At 40.6% G+C, this 24,562-nt stretch overlaps 1 protein-coding gene across 1 annotated transcript; it reads right to left on the bottom strand.

Annotated features, from left to right (window-relative positions):
* Nucleotides 1-7,344: 7,344 nt before the first annotated feature.
* LOC125018201 (homeodomain-interacting protein kinase 1-like) lies at nucleotides 7,345-10,349 on the bottom strand. The gene is made up of 12 exons (XM_047601970.1): nucleotides 10,103-10,349; nucleotides 9,717-9,905; nucleotides 9,396-9,577; nucleotides 9,166-9,289; nucleotides 8,909-9,016; nucleotides 8,697-8,789; nucleotides 8,397-8,575; nucleotides 8,238-8,303; nucleotides 8,061-8,162; nucleotides 7,755-7,856; nucleotides 7,561-7,643; nucleotides 7,345-7,451 (listed from the first exon to the last, which is right to left on the bottom strand). Exons 1-12 carry the CDS (start codon nucleotides 10,301-10,303, stop codon nucleotides 7,345-7,347), a joined length of 1,536 nt encoding a protein of 511 aa, XP_047457926.1. The 5' UTR covers nucleotides 10,304-10,349.
* Nucleotides 10,350-24,562: the final 14,213 nt, after the last annotated feature.

Raw genomic sequence — 24,562 nt, 5'->3', positions numbered from 1 at the left:
CTGGTGTGTGGGTGGGTCATTGATAATGTGGCTTCACTCACGGACCGTAAGTGTCAATTCTTTGATTTACTTCTTTGGAAGTTTTATTTAAGTTAGTTATCGACACTATGGAAACAGTACGTAACATCATAGCGACCCCTTTGTAAGCGCTCCGTAAAGCAGTCCTGTGGGACCACGTGAGTTGTAAAAACAATTTTTAAATATGAGTACAGCGTATAATCCAACATTTCCAGTGGAGGTACTATTAATTAAACAAACAAAAAAAGAACACAGTTTGCGTCGCTCCACTCTCGGACCGTACTCAGACTCTGGCTCAAAAGTCACAAGTCATATCCCCAAAATAAGTGTCAGTTTGACCAATGTGCAATGTTGTCCATATACAGTAGATCCCTTCATGGCCTACGTCACTGTGACGTCCCGGCGTTAGCTGGAGGCAAAACAGAGGGAAGCTTGAGGCAAACGCTGTCACTTTCAACCATGAAAATGTCGTCTGGCGAAAACTGAAATAACAAAAACACTAAACTGAAGTTTTATCGCCCCTTTTACTGCCAGTCATAGACGACTTTGGCTGAACGCGATAAAAAGAAAACATTGGAGTGAGACAATCATCAACTCTCCCTCAGCGCACACTTGATATCAGGTCAGATTAAGTAACACATCATCAGTTACAGCCTGGATAATGTTATGAATTAGAATAAATTGTGACTGATTATTATTTGGGAGATTCTTTCTACATGTTAATGCTAATGCTAACCGTTAGCTAACTCAACGTTAGCTGTATGTGTCAAGGGTGTCCAAGCAGAAGTTGAATTTGCTATTAGGGTTGCCAACTCTCTGAAAAATAAATAAGGGGCACCTCATTTGCAGGGCCAACTTTAGCCACATAAATTACAAATATATTTGTTGATGTTCAGGAAGAGCTCAGGATGCTCAAAGTGAAGCCAGGTCAATGATAGGAACTGCGGTTTGCCCAAAAAGGCCTCTTGTTTGAGGGGTACTTTCAGCGTTTTTTCTCTCTCTCAGCGGTGTCAAATGTCACAGGAGCTGCTGCAGTTGCTTGCTCTGCTCTCATTGGTAGCCTCCACCTGGCCCTGACAGACACACAGGCAGACAGAACACACAAGTGCACACACACGCTGACAGCTATTTAATGTATGGGGGTGACAGGGCCAGAGTCAGACAACCTCAAAATTTCTTAAGAAATTTTCATGTTATATGTATTTTTTTTTTTATGTATTCGTCTATCAATTGTACTTGAAAAAAGTATTATCTTTGTCATACACTGCTGACATCCATTGCACTTGCTACTTTCCCATACTAATTTTTTTTTAAATCGTTCTTTACATACTATATCAGCCTCTGACGTTGCCTGATAGACATCAATTGGTCTAGGGTTCCCCTAGTTTTGTTGCATTTGTTGCCTACTAGTTGCATTGCTGCTCGAAGCAGATGTACCACCCCGTAAATCAATGCCAGTGTCTGTCACCTAGTATGTAGTAATAGTAGTAGTAGTAGTATATACAGTCAATGGTCACCTATCATCATGCATGTTGCTTTGTTGTCTTCCGCTCTCTTCTTGGTGAGCAACGGTACCTCCTCAACCAATGGGATGAGCGTGTTCTGTATCGTCATACTGGTGTGTGAATATGCTGTCAGCTCATTGGTCACAGAGCAGGACGGGGCCTGGGAACAAGTCTACCGTAAATTTTCATATGAAGCCCCCTGTTATTCATTTTCCATTGGCAATTTACTGACAATTTTTTGTCTCTCACAGTAAAAAGGGACAAAGTGTGTCCCTTTTCAGCTCAATACGGGACGGGGTCGTTTATTTCTAAATACGGGATTCTGTTCTTCAAGGAACAGGCAACCCTATTTGCTATGTTACCCTTAACAGTGGTTCTGTCTATTGATTTTCTTTCATGGAGATGCTGATGTTTCTCAGTTAGGTCCATATAAATGTCTGGTCATTGCACGGTCGGCAGTCTTTCACGATAAGCCAATCTCAGGCAGTGTTCAGTTTCAGTCCATAAATCACACCCACACCAAACGAGCAGAGGTAAGTGGCAGCAGTGCCGAATGTGGAGGAAAAGCTGCGAGCCGTCACCGGTTGGACCGGGTCGACCCGGGTTTTTCTCTCTGATGCTGATATATGAACCTGCTACATTCTGACTAGAGGCCTGACAGACTGGATCATTGTAGAAGCTTCAGCTCAAAAACAAGTTTTGATCTTCTCCCATGAAGACTGATTTCTGAAGGGCAGAGATTATTGTTCCTTTTTTTTTCAGTCAAACAAATCAAATGTGTTGTTACATGATCGTTAATGGAAGCGCATAGATGAACGGCGACTGTGTTTATATCCAGCTTGTATAGCGATCTCCCACACTTTAAACAACATGGCAGCGCTCTGCATCTGAGGAACGGGGGGATTTGGCGGCATTTATCGGGCTCTGTGCAGGACACAGTGATTTATCCTAATATCAGCAGCCTTTAGAAAGAGCGGGGGTTGGACGGGTCCCATCTTCAGGTCATCAACAAACTGCAACTTTATCTGCAATGTACGCGATGACGTATGAGGGAGGAAAAAACAGGCACGCAGCTCTCACAGCGGGACGGCCGACTTTTGCCGGTGTGAAAGCGGTTTATGTCTACTAGTTCGGGTCTGAGGTGCAATAAATATTAAAAGTTCTGTGTAAGTACGTGTCTATAATTCTACTCTATGCAACTGGCTGAAACCTGCTAAGAAAAAAATCTAAATCATTAGACATATTTAAACTTAAAAAAAAAGAAGACTAACGCAATAGTTACTTTCCCTGCTAACTAGTTACTTTTATAGTGGAGTAATTCAGTTACTAACTCAGTTACTTTTTGGGAGAAGCACTGAAATGCTTCGTCATTTCTGCTCCTTCTCTTGGCTCCAGGTCTTTCTCTGCTCAGTAATGAAATGTCCCCCAACATCTCTGTTGATGAGCAGCTGGTACCTTCAGAAGCCTCTCCAATTTCAGACAGTACATCCCCAGCAAGCCAGCTGAGGATGGCTTGATGGGGATGTGGGGATGGCTGGCAAAAAATCAGTTTCTCAAAAATACACGCATGTACATCACATATCACATATAGCCTTTGTTTCCAGGTCATATGTTCTATTGTGTTCTCTTTTGTTGTTGTAGTTTGCACAATAAATGTTCACATTAATGAATCAGATGTTGACTTAAAAGTTATTTCACCATAAAATAGCTGGGAGAAATAAAACATTTCTACAAGACTCATGAAAAACATCCCTCAAAGGAGGATGTTCTTTATCAACAGTGCTACTCACTGTCTCTCTTGCACACACAGACACACTCATACTTGGGGTCCCTGTTAGTTACGTGGCACCATTATATTTACAAGAATTTCATGAATCTACCTACAATGACAAAATGGTTGAATCTGATCAAATAGAGTAAAAATGTCAAATATCACTAGTTCTCTTCTAAATTATGTGTTAATGCATGGTTTTATACTGAAAAAATGTAGTTAAAATAGAAGTCTATGGGGCATTTTTGTCCACGAAGGAGTCCAGAGGGAGTATCTGACACTGCATAAGAAACTATAATGCAATCAAAGCCAAAGACATATCCAAGACTCTAATTACCACATAGGTCATCTTCCTCTCTTGGGTTGTCTCTCTCCAGACGCATCTAGTTTAGGAAACATTTGGGGAACACAACTGTGATCAGGATCTCCCTAAAGCATGAATTCTAGACACAATGCATGTACGTCCCTTTTCAGCAGTCGGGTACAGCTTCATCAAACACTTACTGTTTTTGTTTGGTTAGGGGAGCAGAGCATGTAACTCCTGTTCAGTGAAGAATCATCCACAGTACTCCTCTGGTGTCTAAATGAAGACAAGATGCTAAACATTTGAAACACTGACTTATAAAACCTTTATCTCACTAAGGGAAGAAAGGTCAATGAAATAAAATAGTTGCCAAAAAGTCACTGCTTGTGTATTGTACCTTCAGCTGCCACCGATCATCCCCAAATCTAAGTAGATGATCCGGTGGTGGACCCATGAGATCAGTGATGATTCTGAGCTGCACACATAACACATCACCATGTTAGTCAGGAAGCTTTGTTCTGGCTAAAATGAAGTTCATTTTAATACGAAGAGTTAATTGGAATTGCTAAAAGTGTTGATTGGGCTGTCTCATGTGACCCACCATCGTGATGTTCACCTGGCCCATGTTATAGAGCTCTGAAGAGAGAATTCTGGTGTGGTCATTGTACACTATCAAGATGTGGCAAAAAGAAGTATTTCAATACCCGACTATCCATTTAATTGGAACTTAATATTCTACCACTGATACTAAGTGAGTTCCTCAGGCCACTGAACTCTGCTATGAAGCAGCTCTACTGCTCTACCCATATATCAGTGTTTCCACCTGTAAAGTCTCAATATATTATCTTCTTGGAAGAATACATTGTTCACTGTCTGAAGCTTCTATATAAACATTTGATATATGTTGTTTCCATTTAAATGTGATAACTACTCACTGACCCACCCCCAAACCGGTCATGTTGAATGATGTTACAAGCAGCACAATGTTCTCCACGGCCTCTCCAGACCCTTTAACGTCTGTCACATGTGCTCAGGGTGAATCTGCTCTCATGTGTGAGAAGCACAGGGTCCCAGCAGAGGACCTGCCAATTCTGGTGTTGGATGGCAAATGCCAATCAGGTTCCACCGTGTTCACAGGGCCCACTAGAGGATGTGGGGTCCCCAGGACACTGTTTGGACATTTACACTAGTGACCTGCTGGATGTCTTTCTGCGTGGGCTCCTCTTTGCACAAACGTTCAGATACCCTGCTGATGGGTCGAGGACCTTCTACAGCCCTGTCCAGCTCTCCTACAGTAACTGTCTGTCTCCTTGAATCTCCTCCAAGTTCTTGAGACTGTGCTGGGAGACACATGAAACCTTGTGGCATCGGCATGTGCCATCCTTCCTGTGCGACCTTTGTAGGGTCCAGGTATCACTCTTAAAATAAGATAATCCTGTAATTTATCCCACAGTGACACTGACCCTAGCCAAATACTAAGCTAGAGTAAAACAGAAAAGATGAGGATGAGTGGCCTCCACCTGTAAAACCATTCCTGTTTTAGGGGTCATCTCATTGTTGCACATCTAGAGCATCTGTTGTTGATTCCATTAACACTAAAACAGCTGAAACATTTTACCAACACCCTTTACTACTTAACTGACCAGATCAACATCCCAGAAGTTTAACTGAGTTGATGCTATACTGGGATTAATTGTTTTGAGCAGTGTTCATACGTATTGGCCACCAATGTGTTTGGTTGGAGTAAGTTAGAGACTCCTGTCTGAAAGCCAGTGTTATTTGACAGATGCCACAGTTGGATCATAGCTGGATTAAAACTTGCTTCATCAGGCTCCTTCTGTTTGCTCAAAAAGTATTAAAACACTGGTTTTGTGTGAAGCAACTTGTCTAACATGTAAAAATGTCCTGTTACTCAGAAGTTTTTATTCTTTCACAGCTGTTGTGGCCTGAGTCAAACTATCATGTACAAGACCTAAACTAATATAAATCCTATGTAAACTAACTATTTAGTCCTGCCTCTATCTTCTCGTCAACCCTTAAGAGAACTAAACTTGTTCTTGAACTCTCAAACACGTCATAAATCAGTTGTGACTGCAGAAACACAAAAGACAGGTGACAAAACGGTTTCATTTAATTTAACGTAATTTAATTTAATTTACACTAGTGTGAAAAACAGTTTGCACCCTTCCTGATTTTTCACTTTTTACATGTTTGTCACACCTAAATGTTTCAGATCATCAAATAAATGTAACGTATGAGACATGATAACACAAGTAAACAGAACAATTTTTAAATGAAGGTTTTCATTATTAAAGGTAAAAAGAATCCAAACCTAGAGTGAATCAATGATTGTCCCCTAAACCTAATAACTGGTTGTTCTAACCTTAGCAGCAACAACTGCATTCAAGAGTTTGCGATAAGTTGCAATGAGTCTTTTACAGCGTTGTGGAGAAGTTTTGGTCCACTCCTCTTTGCAAAATTGTTGTAATTCAGCCACATTGGAGGGTTGTCCAGCATTAAACAGCCTTTTTAAGGTGGTGCCACAGCATCTGAACAGGATTCAGGTCCGGGCTTTGACTAGGCTACTCCGAAGACTTCATTCACCTGTTCTCAATCGACAAATCACTTAAATAAGACCTGTCTGACAAAGTGAAGTGGACCAAAGATCCTCAGAAGCTAGACATCATGCCGAGAGCCAAAGAAATTCAGGAACAAACGAGAAAGAAAGTAAACTTGATCCATCAGTTAGAAAAGGTTCTAAATCCATTTCTAAAGCTTTGGGACTCCAGAGAACCACAGCGAGAGCCATTATCCACAAATGGTGAAAACACAGAACAGTGGTGAACCTTCCCAGGAGTGGCCGACCGCCCAAAATAAACTCGAGACCGCAGCGACGACTCCTCCAAGAGGTCACAAAAAACAAGGACGACGACGACAACGACAACAACAACAACAAAAACAACAACATGGTTTCTTCAGCAAGATCCAAAACACACCGGTTAGTCAACTTCTAAATGGAAAACCAAAATGAAGACTTCAAAGTGACCTCATCAAAGTCCGGACCTGAATCCTGTTCAGATGCTGTGGCACCACCTTAAAAAGTCTGTTTAATGCTGGAAAACTCTCCAATGTGGCTGAATTACAACAATTCTACAGAACAAAAGTGGGTCACAATTTCTCCACAACAGTGTAAAAAACTCATCACAACTTATCACAAGCGCTTGATTGTAGTTGTTGCTGCTGAGTGTTTTACTAGTTATTAGGTTTAGGAGGCCTCACTTTTTCACACAGGGTCATGTAGGTTTGGATTTTGTTGAAAACCTTTATGTAAAAACTGTTAATGCCTTTTTCCTGCCTGCTCTTTCTGTCCGTATCACCTTACCTTCTCTTATCTTATTTTATCTTGTGTTATCTTATCTTATCTTTGACTAATATTTAAAATTGTTTGATCTGAAACATTTAGGTAATAAACATGCAAAAAAGAAAAGAAAATCTGGAAGGGTGAAAACACTTTTTCACACCACTGTAATTTTGGATTTTAATTTTCAATTCAATTCAATTTAATTTAATTTTTCAGATTTAAATTTGAACTTAAATTTGATTAAATGTCCACATGTAGACTGTGGGAAGGGAGAAACCGGAGTTCCCGGAGAAAACCCATGCACACATGGGGAGAACTTGCAAACATACAAATTGCTCCACCATGTGGCTCATCCTAGGATCCGTGGAGGCCTTGGTGGCCTTCCTCACTCCATGGGGCCAACCCTGCTGCTGAAGGTCCTCTTCACCCAAGAGAAGAAGCGTCTGAAGCAGTTCTTCTTTTTCTTCTTCTTCTTTGGGACTTTGCTGTCATCTGAAAAACAGCAAACATGAAATACTCCAGAAATACTCGAACCTAAAAACAACAACAATGAGGAAAGTTTTGACACTTTGAAAAACAAGTCAGCATGACTTGTTCTGACCTAAGGTGACGGTCTGGAGGTCTGTGTCTGCAGGGTTGCTGGTGGAGTCATCGGTCCAAGCAGGAGCTGGTGTAGGAAGTGGACTAAACGCACAAATGAACTCTGAGTTACTATGTCAGTCCTGTTTAGAGCTTGGTTTGTCTCCTCTGACGGAGGAATACATGTCTCTAAAACATTTGGGGAAAGAGTTTTACCTCAGGTCAGGGACCTCATCAGCCTCATCTTCCAAGTGGATCCTGTTCTCGGGGTCTGCAGCCTGAACCAAGATGACTCCTGGTGGCAGAGCCTCGTGGCTGCTGTTGAATGAAGGCAAACCATTAATCACTTGTAGCAGAGGCAGCTGCCGGGATATGGGAGCAAACATGTAATGACTGATGTGACATTAGGATGTGGACTAATCACATGGATGCACACTGAGTTTGTATGTTTGTCCTGTTTAGTTTAGTTTAGTTTGTCTCCTCTGGTGGAGCCATGAGTTTCTCTAGAAGAAAGACCTTTACCTCAGGTCAGAGTCCTCATCAGCCTCATCTCCCAAGTGGATCCTGTTCTCGGGGTCTGCAGGCTGAACCAAGATGACTCCTGGTGGCAGAGCCTCACTTATACTGTTGAACGAAAACGTACAATTAATTAATCTAATGTCTAATGTTGACCCTGATGAAGGAGGAGTTTACACTAACTTGTCTTCAGTTTGAGTCCCTACGTCCATCTGACTCTGGCTGGTGGTGGCTTCAGGTTGATTGCTACTAAAAATAAATAAATCTCACATTGATGAGTTCATGATCAGAAAGCAGAGTACACAAAGATGCAATGAGCCAAACGAGTCATATGTTCTGTACCTGCTGGGCCCACTGAGGGTGGAGGTGTTGTTTAAGTAGCTTTTGGTAATGAAAGGATGTTTGAGGATCCCACTAGGGGTGATCCTGTCCTTTTCATCCCACTGGAGCATCGCCTTCAGCAGCTCAACACACTCCCTCCTCTCATCTTCCTCTCTTGGGTTGTCTCTCTCCAGACGCATCTAGTTTAGGAAACATTTGGAGAACACAACTGTGATCAAGACCTCCCTAAAGCATGAATTCTAGACACAATGCATGTACGTCCCTTTTCAGCAGTCGGGTACAGCTTCATCAAACACTTACTGTTTTTGTTTGGTCCAAGGAGGAGACCGTGCTCGTCCAGCTGTCTGCTAAATTGTTATCCAGGCCCCACACCTGGTAGTACTCCCCAGGGGTCTAAATGAAGAGAAGATGCTAAACATTTGAAACACTGACTTATAAAACCTTTATCTCATTAAGTGAAGAAAGGTCAATGATAAAATAGTTGCCAAGAAGTCACAGCTTGTGTATTGTACCTTCAGCTGCCACTGGCCGTCTATTCTCTTATAAAATATACGCGTGTTCCTCCCAATTTTAAGTAGATGATCCGGTGGTGGACCCAGGAGATCAGTGATGATTCTGAGCTGCACACATAGAACATCACCATGTTAGTCAGGAAGCTTTGTTTAGGCCCATGTTATCGCAAAGAATAGCAGAAAAGATCAGCTTCCAATCAGAAACACGTCCTGTTCACACTAAACATGTGTGTTACCACTGTGTTACAGCTACTTACTACATCATATTCATTGCTCGCTGGAAAGAGCACATCACAAAGCACCAGATTAGCCATTACACAGCCCAGTGACCAGATGTCGATGGCCTCTGAAAATGGCAGCCCCAGTAAGATTTCTGGTGCTCTGAGTGGAAAAACAACATATTTAATGAGGTCAGTTACACTGTCACATTTGAAAGTGACGCTGAAGTGTCAGTCTCATCCTTCCAGTGTGATCACTGTGATGTTACCTGTAATCTAGTATCTGGAGAGTCTTTCCTGGCATCGCGTTCCACCTGAACATGGCTAAACCAAAGTCTATCAGTTTAACTCTGAAGGGTTGTCTCATGTGATCCACCATCATGATGTTGTCTAACTTCAGGTCCCCGTGGATCACACCGACACTCTTCAATGCCTCGAAAGCTACGGCCATCTGCAAGTGACAGAGGTCACATCAACACTGCTACTGATGCTCCACTTATAGCAACAGTTTGTTAAATTACACAGCAAAACGCTGGATTGTTCTACCAGTGAACAAGAGAAGAATAAGTGCAGGACAGAGTTTGTCAGACCTGTTGAATAATGGTCCTGACGTCCTCCAGTCGTGCTGGTTGTCTCAGCGTATTCATGTAGTCCTCCAAGCTGATGTCCAACATCTCATACATCAGGCTGGTTGTTTCCAAGTCAGAATATTTCCCCTGATATCTGACGATGTTGGAGGAGTCCAGATCGTACTGCATGAGGGTTTTCATGATACGAGCCTGAAACATTTTTCAGTTTTTGTGTCAGTTGTTCAATCCCCAGTTTTTAAAATAGTCATTTTTTAGGTGTCTGGTGACTAGTGGTGAGGCAATGTGGACAAATGTTGTACAGTTTGATTAACATGAAGCTTAGAAGTAAACAGTACCTCTGTTTAACATGTCCTGACTATATGCAATGAAAATGAACAGTGTCTCACCTCCCATTGTGCATGTCTGGAAAGACTCTCTGGAAAAACCTTTACTGCTACGGGCTCCTCACGTTCCTCGTTCACACATGCCAGCACTGTCCCGTAGCCGCCTTGTCCCAGGACTCGGACAAACCGGTGGCCCTTTGGGATGGTGAAGTGGCAGTTTGAGGAGCTCTCGATGGGGGAATTGGATGAACTGCTGCTGTCCATTTTTCTTTTGTCACACACAGCTGGAGGAGAAACATCATTTTATGATTCTACGTGATTAATAAAATAATCAATGAATCACTCAGTCAAAGCTGTTGCAAGCTCATGGTCAGATGGTTAAAAGTTGAACAGCATTACATCCAGATAAAGTAGATAACATACAATGTTGAGTGAAGGTGATGAAACAAGACATAAAAGCCCAGATCCTCAGTCAGACTGTTTCTACAGGTTAGAGCATGAAAAGTAAAGGTGTTTGTTACTTCACTCTCAGACACCAACAGTCACCGTGTTTCTTCTTACATGGTTCATATCCCTGCAGTAACAGCTCTGTGTTACAGGAGAACTGGTTGGTTTTTGTTACCCAGCCAGGATCAAACCTGAACACATTATCAAACTACCACACGGTGTCAGTTTTCAGAGAGAAAAACTGACAGTACGTAAACTACGCTTTAATAAATTAAAATACAACTGCTCCTCTGAGTGTTACGTCCAATATGTGACAGTGTTAAAATACACAAAATACACAAGAAAGAGTAGATTTAATAGTTTCTTCTGAGCTCCTCTGCGTGGACATTGGAGACTATCTGGAGCTCCAAAACGTTTGCTGCATAATACAGAACAGTAGAGCTACTTACTTTGATAAAATGAAATAGTCTCAGATCAGGCTGAGTTGGTTTGAAGATGGTGCCGTCGATTCGTTTCTCTCGTCGTCTCTCGTTCACTCTCTTGTAGATGTTCGTCTCGATTCTGATCCTGATTTTGGTCCAGTTGGGCTGAAAAATAGAATCAGAGTGACGTGTGTTCTAGAACACCTCTGTGATGTCACTGTGATGTCACTGCTGCACCTGGCCCATGTCATAGAATTCTGAGGAAAGCAGAGGGTCAGTTCAACGTATGCAAACACTGGTGTGGTCATTGTGCACTAGCAAGACGTGGCACAAATACTAAAGTATTTTAATACCTGACCATCCATTAACCCTTTATAGGGCACTCATTGAAATACATGAAAATTCTAAATTTCAACACCACAGTGTTATTGTAGGGCATAATAAGAATTTCTTTAATTTTCAGAGAAAATCAAGATTAATGAATTTCCCATATATTGTTCCTTGTCCTTAAATTGTAAACGAATGTAAACATGTACTTAGACCATTAGAACATAAGTGCTGATTCAGACACTTGTTAACGTTATCACATCAGACAACATCAGGACACTTCCTCATGGTGCTTAATAAAGCAGTTACACTCAGTGTTCATGCAGAGGTGGACCTTTTAGGCACAAAGTCAAGTCTTGCATGTTTCTCCAACACACTTTCAGTTTCAAATTTGCCGCTGTTCTCTGGATTTTGTAGTTTGTTTTCCAGATTTTAGCCTACATAAAAAGACAAGAATAAAAATTTGTAAAATTTGCTTTGTATCTTGAATAAACTCTGCAACAGAATGTTCACGTGTAAGGCTCTGACTGGTCAGCTTTTAGCTCATCTCTTTACTACATGAGCATCATTAATAACTCATAAACCACGATGATTCCCACACCTAAGTTGTACCAATAATTAATATGTTGTTCTGTATGTATTAATACTCACATGAGAAACTGATTGGTTTAATGTACAGATTATCATGCCCCTGACCATAAAGTGTTTCCATTAATATTGTGTCCTTGACTTCAGAAACATCCTCTTAAACTTCAACTTTGTATAAATGTATGGTTTTCCATGAAATTCACAAGCGTTGTTAAGACATCCAACAGACGTAGATGGGGTCTACATCTATAAAGTTAAACATGTTTTTATACAGTCCATCTATTTTTAATCCTTTATTTTTCATTTCAAAGACAGTTCACTGTGTACCAAATTAGAACCCTATCCAGAAAATCTGTGATCTGCTCTTGTGTCACTGCTGTGAAGCTGTGTCACTGTGTGTCCAGGATGTGCCCTTGCAGGTGGATGCTGCTGATTGGAGGGAGTCCTGGAGGCCACTGATTGGAGGGAGTCCTGGAGGCCACTGATTGGAGGGAGTCCTGGAGGCCACTGATTGGAGGGAGTCCTGGAGGCCACTGATTGGAGGGAGTCCTGGAGGCCGCCGATTGGAGGGAGTCCTGGAGGCCACTGATTGGAGGGAGTCCTGGAGGCCACTGATTGGAGGGAGTCCTGGAGGCCACTGATTGGAGGGAGTCCTGGAGGCCACTGATTGGAGGGAGTCCTGGAGGCCGCCGATTTCAAAGTGGAGCCGGCAACAGACACTCTCTCTCTCGCTGGCTCGTCTTGGCTTCCTTGCATCCCCCGCACCGCGATCGTTTCCCCCGCAAATCACCGACTCCAATCTGGCCTTCCTGTTATTAGTGTTGTCTCGTTTACGGACGGATGAGATGTTGCATCTCACTTGTAAATACTGTAAACAGCATAGACAGTGTGCAGTCCCATATTAGTAGGGGTGAGTAGCCTTTTTATTTTGGTCCATCTTTTCTCCTGTTTTGTTGGATAGGGAGTGAGGTTAAAAACCTGTTTTTCTGTTGACTCCTTTTTCTTTGGGTATAGGCAAGTCAGATTTGAACCCAGCTTGTTTTGTTTATTGTTTTAGGCGATGCTCACCCCGAAGACATTATTTTCATTTGGGTAAATAAATCCCTTTGTTTTTGGATTGCATTTCTCCGTGCTCTGTGTTTCCTTTTCGTAAGTGTGGAGGAGGGAGTTTTTTTAATGTTATGTTCAGGTATCCCTAGGCTGGGCATAACAATGGATTTTTTTTTCACACTCAAGGGGAAAAGTCTTAAAAAAATAGTTAACAATACAGTGAAAGGACAACAGCCCGGGGTCTCTAAACATCAGAGAGACAACACTTAAGAATATCTTATTACACAAATACATTGAAAAGTGTACACCTCACCACACCAGATCCTAAGTTGTAGTGGTTTTCATATCAGTGGAATGTTTAATAGTTTTAATGTATTGCTTGACCTCATTTTCAAAGATGAAGAGGAGAGGTTCTTGATTCATGTATCCAAGGGAGTAGGTTTGATTTTGACATTGGAGGGGACACAACAATTCTTCAAGGCAGCACTCCTGAAAGTTGATACTTTTTGCATTTGTAAACATTATTTCACATTATGTAGAGTAGATCAGGGAAATGCAGAAAAACAAAGTCAGTAATCGACATGTTTCATTCATATCTGAGTACGTAAGGAGAACACAGGAATCTAATGCATTCTGCAATGTTATTGGTTAATGTAAGTCATGAAAGACAAGAAGGAAGCTACAAAAAATGCCCTGAGGATATAAATGAAGCAACATTTGAACCTTTGAACAAGCAGATTAGTGTCCACTGGCTGTTATTCAGATCATCATCACAATAACATTTGTCACAGTGATAAATCTATATCTAACATATCCATCATTATTTGAACTCACCTGTGAATTTCCAGCCTCTCCTTCAGCTTCTCCTCTTCCTCTACCTCCTCCTGCCTCTCCTCCTCCATCTCCTTCAGCCTCTCCTCCTCCATCTCTGTCTGTCTCCTGACAAGAATATGTTGATGCATAACATATGAACAGATTAGGGATACATTTTTATTGCCTGAGCAAAAAAGGCTTTTACTTTCTCACAGTTATTATGTATTATTTATTCCCCAAAAAACTGTGGGGTAAATACAATAAAACCCAAGATTCTAGATGCTCATTTAAACATCTTCCATGCAAATACACGAAAACAATAAGTAAAAATAACTTTTTAAAAAGTGTATATCTCTTTGGCATTAAATGTTGTCTTTTATTCAATGTCTGCATTATTGAGCCTATACAGTTACATACCCTTGAAGTAACTTACACTTCGACTCCAAAAGATGATGTAGATGACACCAATGATATTAAAATCTGCCTACCTGACGTGACCCAGTGACAAAGGCCAAAACATGTTGACAACTTACACCAGCAGATAAATGCACTGCTGCCTCCTGTCCTGTGCAACTAGCAGCAGGTTGCAACCAGCAGATGGATTAACAGCAGGGATGACCAATCACATTTTAGCAGAAAACTGGGAGAGCCAATTGGAGAAAAATATTTAGAGCAACTTACATTTATTTTATTTTTATATGAATCGTAAAAAAAAACCAAAAAAAAACAAAAACAAAAACAAAAAAACATTTGGGTAAATTCAGTGAAGTATTGTAAAAGCTACTCCTTCAACCTTATCTCTAGAAGGCAAGTTAATACAGTTGTTCCAATAAGCTACCACATATGGAACTGATATGACTTATTTCTGAAATAATGAGCGTATATGACGGTTACTATTATGTGTGGAGAAGAAACTAATTTGAGTAATTTCAAGTTTCATTGGTTCAATGGGTAATGATGTTGGGTTCTGTCCTGTTGTACTTTTAAATAACATAATTACTCCAGCAGGGATTACATTTAAGACAATATAAAATTCATCAATAGAAATTACAATATTATATTTTAAGATGAATTCTTGATATGTCATAAATGATCCATTTGAAGAGTTTGTGGAGAGTGGATGCATTGAATGTTTAACAGACACAAAAATATTTACAAAAAAAGAGAAAAAACGTACAGCCTTAAGGAATTGTGAGTATTCAACAATTTTCATTCTGCCTGCTTTTGGGAGCTTCTTAAAAGCGTAACTTTTACACACAATGCTAATGAAGCCTATGACCACCAGGTAAATCTCTCTGCATTTCACTGTACACGTGTTTTTAAATAAAGTGTTGGGTTAGACCCTGGCTGCCCTATTTGGGGCCCATGGGCCAAGTTTGGCCCGCAATTCTATTTGGCCTACTTTGTTTAGCTAGCTTAGCTTAGCTAACATTTGCACTTGTATCAGACAGTGTCGGTCCTTAAAAAATAAAAATGTAATGCTGTAAGGTCCTACGTAAATAACGTCTAAAGAGATCAACAGTCTTACTTGTGGTTGTTGAGCTCCACTGTTTCCGTCCATGTCAACTTTGGGTGGCAACAGGCAGCCGCAGCAGAGGCCGCCGCCATTAGTCTCAGCCCCCCACACCCCGCCAAAATCCCGCCAGTAACTTGACGCTGAAAATCACAACATTGAAACTGAAAACCAATGAGACTGAAAAAACAACACCGTAGAAAGATAGACAACTTTTCTTACAATGCCAAATGTTATTTTCAATGCCAAAGTTTATTTATTCAGCGCCAAAGATAAAAGGCAGGATTCTGACCCCTTCCGCTCGTTTGCTGAGCTTGCTCTCATTGAATATTATTTATTCCACTCCTGACCAGAGAATAACATTGTGATGCATTGATGGCAGGGTGGCGCTGTTGAGCTCCCGTCGGCTGAAATCCTGTGAAGTGAAGAAGACAAGCAGCGAGCCAGAGGGTGCAGTTAAGCAGTCGTATATACAGTCAATGAGTGGCACACAGACAAACAAAAAATAAAAAAATAAAAGTTGGGAAGATAAACATCTTTGTGAATAATGACTGCGAAAAAAGTCAGAATTCTGAGATTAATGTCAGAACTAAAAAAAAAAAAAAAAAATGCATTCGCTCCAACTATAATTTGTGTGGTCTTAATCCTCGTCTGTATTATATGTATGTGTGTCCTCTGAGGGGTCAAACAATTGCAGATACGATGGACAGGCTTCAGGAACTCTTAAACTTTAAGAATGTGTAAGAAAAGCTTTTTGTGAAGCTACAGGAGGCTGGTGGTAAGTCATACTGTACCTTGGTTAAGTAATTTCCTGTTTTGTTCAGTCATGAACTTGCGTCGGTAAGGTACTCATTGTGCCAAATGAAAGAGGCACACTTCAGACACTGTAAGGGTGCTGATTGACCTGCATAAAGAAAAGATTAACAGGGCTTTCATGGCAGAAATGGAGGCCTCACACAACATACAGTTGCGTATTGGCCTGCATGGAATGCTGGGACTCCGCGTCAGTACATGATATTATGGACTAATTGATAATAATGTTTTTGTTCATTAGCCTACATTAAATGATGCTGAAACACAAAAAGCCATAACCTATACCATGACCTACATGTAAATTTATGTCAGTTGAGCTAAAACTATTGAGTAGGGAAACCAAGGCATCAGTCACCCCAGCGACACCCTCCCTCCAGCTCCTGAAGGATGCAAAAAATACAAAAACATTTAACATTGACCTTATGAATCTTTTATAACGTTTCACATAAGATGTATATTGTGTCATCATAAAATAATACAGCATCACTTCATTACTGTGGCATGAGGCCACAGTACTGTACCTGTACAGTACTCCCAATATAACACTGATAGGCAACTAAATGATGCATAGTGATGAAGCTCCGACCAGTATTAATTTGCATTAACTAATAAATCTGATTATATGTCAAGTTTAGGGGAGAATTGGGCCCAAATACACTTGGACAGGGGAGGTGAACTAAAGAATATTTATTGTTAAAGGTTAGGGTTAGCATCAACAGAACACGTCAACAGGCCTAAGCAGTGATGTTTCTGATGCCCGAGGCTCCGACACTTGCACGTAGGTGGGTTTGTTGCTGCTGTTGGTGTGAGTTGCTTTGAGAGTTAGTAGTGTTGTATGAGATGGTGTATTTGGTGGAGAATCAGTGAGGTAGATGGTACGTTACAGAGGGAAATAGAGTTCAACAAGTTTTTTTTGGGTTTGGGTACAGTAACACAAGCACATCCTCTTTATCAACGTACCCATGAACTTCTTTACCAATCAACCCTAAAATCCATGATATAATCTGAATTAGCGCCTGTCCGAGGTGAAAATTTACATTATATGTATTTGTAAAAGCATATTTCATAAATATAGCAGTACCAGGTACCAACAGTACTTGTAGTACCAACCAACAATGTAAGTGAAGAGTATAGGGTTACAATCCAGCATGCCAAATACGAATCATGGTCTTTAATAACTAATATTATTATTATCATCATCATCATCATTGTTTTATCCAATTGAAACCATACATTAGTCAAGTGCAATCACACATACATTTGCTATACAGTCCTATTTTTATCACTCAGACTGTAAGTCAGACATGTGTATATGGTTTTGGTTCAGACATATCACGTGTTCTATGATGTATGATCTAGTTATGTGACATTCACAAACCAGTCAGTCTTTTGAACGGCTCTTTTAAGTGAGCAATAAGATTTTGTTCGCAGTTGCAAGTTATTCGTTTGCGAGCCGTTCTCATATGCAAATTGCTTTCCTTGGAGACGGAAGGAGAGGCAGTCGAACCCACAATGGATGCAATTGCTTTATTATTTCAGGGACGTCTTTGATTTTGTTTACACTGTTCTGAATATTTTGAAATTTTTGTGTTCACATTTTTTATCACTTCGAGTTTTGTTTATACTATTTTATATACATATATATATTTCTATTGTTATTATTGTTATATTTTTGGATTGTTAAAATGTTCTTGTGTGGAAGAAAGTTGTTTTGTTTTGCATGGAAGTTGACTGTAGCTTGTGTAGTTTTTAGGTGTTTTAGGTGAGGGAAAATTCTAAACCGTGATAGCAGGAGCAAATGGAAAAGTTTATGTAAGCGCTGTAACATAAACGTTGGTGTAAATCTGCGATGGTTCATAGGGTGTAGTGCTGACGTAAATCAAAGCAGTTCAACAACAGCAGAGCAGCACGTATGGAGCTTGTGGTACTTTGAAAAAACAATGGTCTTGCATTAATGAAGCAAGGGCTCGATTCCTATTAACCTTTCTTCTTTAATTAATTATTATATGTATCAAAATCAAGTCCCATAGTCCCATACAAGCATGAACTAATAAGACATGTCTCAACTGTACTACATTTTATTACCCAGTAGATGTCCTGATAGAGCACACTGTGTCATTGAAGCTTCAAGCAATAAGTAACCTTTTTTTGAATCATGTGTTGAATCCTGGACAAGAGCAACAAGTAACAAAGTACAAATTAAAATAACAAAAGTACAACAAAACTCAAAATACCAAAACAAGAGGCTAACACTCAGGAGAGAGGGGAGAAACACACAGGTAAGGACAAAGACAACAAAGCAGGACAACTAGCAAAGACAGACATTTGTTAGAATTATTTTTTGATTTTTGTCTAGATGTGCGATAATCAGTTGAGATTTTCTAGATTCTATTTAGAAGTGTAAATATTAACGTAATTAACATTCATATAATCAAATAAAGAATGAAGACCTAGATAATGGGAGGGTCAAGAGCATCAACCCCGTTTAAGTTTACTTGCATAGGGTTGAGAGATGTTGAGAAAGTAGCAATCAGCTGTCTAGGACAGAGCAGGAAGGAAACATAAAGAGAGAACAATAAAGAGCTGTTCTGAAGTGATAAAAGTTGCAAAGGAGGGAGTCACAGAGCTGCAAGGGTCAGGCAGAGGACGATGAGCATAGAACAGAGCATGTGAGGTCTATGTCAGGGAGGAACAGGTAGGAAAGACTTTCTTTTCTTTCTAGAGCACTGTCCCAGGGGATTGGAGGACCTGCGTGGCCAAGGGTAAGGACTGACCCATCCACCAATGAAGCCAACCAATCATATTAATTTTGCTGAAAATGTTATAATGGTGTGAAACTATTGAATTTCATCCTTTTCTGGGAAGTTGGCCAAGGTTGACTGAACAGACAAGGTCCATGCACATGAATTTCTATATTCCAAAACATATTTGAATAAATAGCTTAATTTGACAACAAGAAGTCGTTATAGTGTTTTTTCCAGAGCAATTTACGAACACGCTGACACAATCTGACAAAGAAAAGGTGGAAACACAGGGTTTAAATACATGAGGAAATGAGCCACAGGTGGTGCAATCAAGACAGGTGGGAGCCATTAGGTAATCACAGCAGGCGGGGAAACTTGACAGGAAGATGCAGACTGCAAAAAAAAAACCAAAAAAAAACACATGGAGGACTGAGACACAAACCATGATATAATATGCTGGCATTTCATATTTAAAGGCTCAAGGAAACAACTTAGTGTTAGTGTATGCTCATTGAATCACTCACGCAATCCAACTTTTCTTTGTAACGGTGGAGATAGAGCAAAGTACAGTATTAGTTAAACAAAAAACGCGAGTCAGCATGGCTCCACCCATGGATCATACTATGCAGACTTTGGCTCAAATGTCACAAGTCATATCCCCAGGAAAATAGTGTCAGTTTGGTCAATGTGCGACTGTGACAAGACGTTGTCCATATTTATGTAGACCTCTTCCTGGCCTACATCACTGTGACCTTTAGATTTCACTGAGAGGAGATGAAGGGTATACCAGGAGGCAGCTGTGGAGAAGGAAACGGACCATGTTTTGATTGGAGCAAGAGAAGTGAGAATGTTGTTGAGACTTGATTGTAGATGGAGTGTTGTGCTAAAAGAGATGAGGAAATGGTCACTAACATGGAGTTCATCAGATGTGCAGTTAGTGGGAGTGAGACCAAAGCAGCAGACTGAGTCCAGAGTGTGTCCTTTTGTGTGTGTCGGGAAGCTGATGAATTGACTGAGTCAAAAACTATCCAGGCATGAAGAAAAATCTCTGGTGAGAGGTAGACTAATGTTGTCAGTGTGTACATTGAAGTCTCCCAGCAGTATTATATTTGGTGATAAAGTGGATAGATAGGATTAAATTCATTTAAAAAGTCATTGTGGGGCTTGGGGGGACGGTAGATAGTAGCAAAGTCAGTCCAGGGAGTGTAAATATGAGATGCTCAAATGAGGAGAAGGCAGATTGAGACAATGGAAGGACTTTCCAATTCTTGCGGTGGATGACTGCAATTCCTCCGCCACGGCTGTAGCTACGGGGGTGGCAGAGGCATAGATCCTCCAGTGGGGTGGAGGTGTTCAGTGAAGCAAAGTCATTGGGCTGTTGCCAGGTTTCAGTCAAACAGAGAAAGTCAAACTTGCGATCAGTGAGGAGATCATGGATGAGGTGTCCCCTATTTGTGAGTGAGCGGATGTTAAGGAGTCCGAAGTTGACAGAGGTGTTGTTGTTCTTGGCGGGAGTGACTGCCAACTTGTGGCTGAATAATAATGTGATTGTTAACGGAGCTAATGATGGGGAGACCAGCTGCTAAGGGAGAACAGTGTGCTGCAGATTAGCCGCTAGCATGTGGCTACCGAAGCTATTAGGGTGTGTTCCATCAGATTTGAAGAAGGAGAAGCGGTTCCAAAATAGATTGAAGTTGTCCACAAAGTGGAAGTGGGGACTGCATGGCTGGAGGGAGAAAAGTTGATGGAGGTGACTTCTCACGGGAAGAGAGGTGGGGTGAGACGAGAGGGTCGGGAGCCAGCCAGGGTGTGGATGTGAAGCATGATATGGATTGCCAGGTCCTGGTGCCGTAGATCTCTGGTGCAGCGGGTAGAGAAGGCGGTGATGATGGAGAATTGGGCGAGCCATGGGGCTGCCCAGAGGATGGAGGAGGATGCTAGGATCCTGCAGGTAAGGAGGGAAAATAGCGCAGATCAAGGATATCATACTTGTTCTCCAGATGTAGATGAAAGTAGGGAGCTTGCAGCGAAATTCTCCTTTTCTTGGTAAGGGCACTGATCTGTGACCATTCCTCCTGTTGCAATGGAGTGGAACTTAATGGAGCCTTAGGTTTAGCCCTGAGCCGTGTCCAGGTGACGTCAGAGACAGACACAGGGTGTGAAGGAGGTATCCCGGTGGGAAAGTGAGTGATGACGGCAGGAGAGGTGGTCGCAACAGTGGTGTTGGGAGAGGTGGTATCAAGGACTGATGTGCCGTTGGAGTAAGGGCGTGGTGGTGCAAAGACAATGGTGTCCAGGAGCTTCTCAGTTTCTTGGATCTGGTAGAGTGTGGAGATTCTACCCTCCAACTCCTGGATCTTCTGGGCCAGGCAGTTGCAGCTGCCACAAGCAGAAGGAGAGGATAGTGGAGCCATGGCTGCAACAGATAGGACAACAGCCATCAGGACAGCCAACAATACCAGACAGGATCCAGGATCAGGTAAGTCTCGGCTTTTTGGAGGCTGTGGATCCACTCACAGCCTGCAGGAGCATACTTGATGAAATTGAGGTAGGAGCAGGCTAGTAGAGGTCCAGGGTTCGATGACAAGTGCTAACGTTTGCTAGCGACGGAAGGCTAACGCTAGCTAGCGACGGGAGGCTAACCATAGGCTAACGCTAGCTAGCGACGGGAGGCTAACGCTAGCTAGCGATGAAACGGCAAGTGTTTATAAACAAACGAGCAAGTAGATTGATAAACAACAATGGCCAGAATAAAGAGAAAGCACTCCAAAACAAGGAAAGGCTGGCAATAAAGCCAAAACTGATCAGAAAAGCTGACAAAATAAGTCTGAATGGAGAGTACAGCAGTACACAGCTGCAATCAACAGAAATATGCTAACTGGTGATTATAAGCTAGCATGTTTGAGATGTTTTGCCTCCAGATAAGGCCTGCCCCTCAAAATACATCACACTGTTTACAAACTGTGAAGTGGTCTATACAATCTGTGGTCTAGATCTGTCTGGTCTCAGCCTCCTGCATATCCATCTCCTCTGTCACTCAAAAGGTTATTATTTCAATATTTTAGTAATTTAACTGTCCTCAGAAGTACATCATTCTTGACATTTTAACGTTAAAGAACATTCATGATCTTCATAAATCTTCATAAAAAGCAACATATAAAGATTATTTGAGTATCCTCTTTCCATAAAAGGTACTGGCTATATTTTCATCTCACCAGCCTCTGGACATAGAAACTAGAAAGTCCAGGATATCTCATTTATAATACAGTGGGGATTGATAGATAAGTAACCCAGTAAAAGGAGACGGATGGAGGACAGAAGACATTAATGTGCGTGATGGATAGGAGGATAACTGCAAATTGGTATGGACCAATTTATTTAAATAAAGTTTATGCTACATTTATGTTTGTGCTACGTTGCCCTGCCACTTCTGCTACAAACGTATTTACCTTTGGTGCTATGTTCTAACTTTAGTTATTAATATAATTTAGTTAGGATTCTGAATTGAAGGATGAAAGTATCAGAACCATACGGAGCTCTAACAGGTCAAATTTGGATGGGAAAATGACTACAAGCCCCTCAGTTTAATAGCAGTTCTGAATAAGTTTTGCGTGTGTTTTCTCATGTTCAAAATAAAGCCTTCATTCGTTCATAAGTCCAATAAGTGTTTTACAACTGACAGTGTGTATTCTCAATTTGTAATGGAGTGTGCAGCAACTTAATATTAATTGTCATTTTCCAATACAAGTTAATTGCTTTATCAGATACATTTATTTTGTATTATCCAAGAATATGAAGAAACCTTTCTATTTTTTATCACAGTCAGTTAAAAGTGAAATAAATATAAATGTACTTTTTCTAAAGTTTGTGTTGTAATTCTACAGTCACTGAATATTGTTACTCTGACTGGTTTTACATATTCAAACATTACTGTAAACAAACACTTCAAGTTAAAGTTTTAGACTGTTTCAATATGTTTTGTGCTGTATTTTTTAGACTTTATGTGTTTTCTTCCAAAATAAAACATATTAAAGATATTTGACCATTTCTTGCATGCCTTTACTCCTTATTGAAGATCATTCATGGTAACAATCAAGGAAAAGTCTATAAAATAGGATAATAGTCTTTTTCCATACATAATCCCTGCAACTCCTGTTTACACTTACCCTGTCTGCACTTTATTCATAGAGCCATGTTTACATCCTCTATGGACAATTTGGAAAGTTTCAAACACTTATAACACAGTTTTTATACATATTGTTCTATTTTTTGTTTTACACATCAAGCAGCTCACATGTGCCTTAAACTGACCCCAGCAACAAATTAAGTTTTCTGAGTCTGAATACAACTTTTAATGCCATGCTTTTATTAAAGGTCGTTGTTTGTAATAATTTGGAGGAAAAAAATGTAAATTTACAGTTTTCTTTGCATAAACTTTAATTAAAATATCTATAAATGTGTTGTTTTTTTTAGTGTTCATTTAAATTATGATATTTTACTTTTACTACTGCTTTTTACTTTTCATGTTACTTTATACAGTGTACAACAGATTTAACATGTACATTTTACAAAGCTCACATCAATAAACTGTCTTAAATAAGAGTGATCAATAGATGTTAATCGAATCATGAAGCACAAACAAATTGAAGACAAATAATTTTACCATCTTCAGGATTGCCTCCCTGGAACAGAAAACAACAATCAGATTCAATTATTGATTCTGTAACAATTGCACAGATAATTTCAATAAATTGTGCTACACTGACTGTAGAAGCTAAGCCAATGCTTTAAGCCACTGAGGCATTTCAACAAGAAACCTAATTGATGCACCTTTACTTTACAATGACGGATGAATGAGAGTCCATTTGCTTTTTAGTTAAAATCCAAACAAATCCATTTATTTCACATCTCATGCTTTAAATCACACGTGTCAAACACACATCCACACGGAGCATAACACAATGCTGAACAGCGGTCAAAAACTGCTTTTCCTGTTCCAGTTGGAAAAGCCTGACGAGTCCCCAAATGTTCCTACACCATATAGGCTGACCCGCCAGTCACAATCAGACCATGACACACAACAATTAACATAAATCTGCTCTTACACTGACAAACCTCACAATCGGGATGTTTTGCAACATGCAAAACAAGGCAAGTCCAAGGTTCTTCCACTTTGAGAAAAAAAGAGTAAAGTTAGCACATTTAGCAAAAGTGTTGCTAGAAATAAAGTTAGAAGTGTGCACTTAGCTTTTTCTATCGTGCTCACTCACTCACGTCTGGAGGAAGGTACGGGACTAGTGTAGTCAACAACGTGGACAATGGATAAATAAAAACAATACAAAACAAAAATGCTTAAGTATGCCACTGCTGGTACATATTCTTTGATTCAATTCTTTTTCTGTGTTAATAGTTCATTCCCAACATATCATTGTCATGTAATAGTCAGACAGAGAGGCTCATTCAGGGACAGGCTGCTGTCTCTGTCCTGCTTACTACAGTACTATATACTTATATTGTTATATAACTTAAATATCTTTCATATCTGTTTCTAGGTGAATTCATATGTAACTTGTACTATTTTAACTGTTAATATGTGTGTTTTTATGAAGCGGCAAGACAGCAAGGAAGAGGTGATCAGCAGCTTCCCACCTGCCTACCTAGGCCACCCTGGACTCCATGAGGACACACAAGTCCAGTGTGTAATCCTACCTGCAGAGTGCGTCACCCGATCTGCACTCTGAGTGGCTGCACTCATCTGCTCAGGTGTCCCTTAGAACCAAAGTGTAGCCACAGCAGCAGGGCAGCC

The sequence above is a fragment of the Mugil cephalus genome, chromosome 12 (genome assembly GCF_022458985.1).
Source record: "Mugil cephalus isolate CIBA_MC_2020 chromosome 12, CIBA_Mcephalus_1.1, whole genome shotgun sequence".
Lineage (NCBI taxonomy): Eukaryota > Metazoa > Chordata > Actinopteri > Mugiliformes > Mugilidae > Mugil > Mugil cephalus.
The sequence above is the reverse complement of the archived record's forward strand: the minus strand, read 5'-3'. Positions and strand labels throughout refer to the sequence as shown.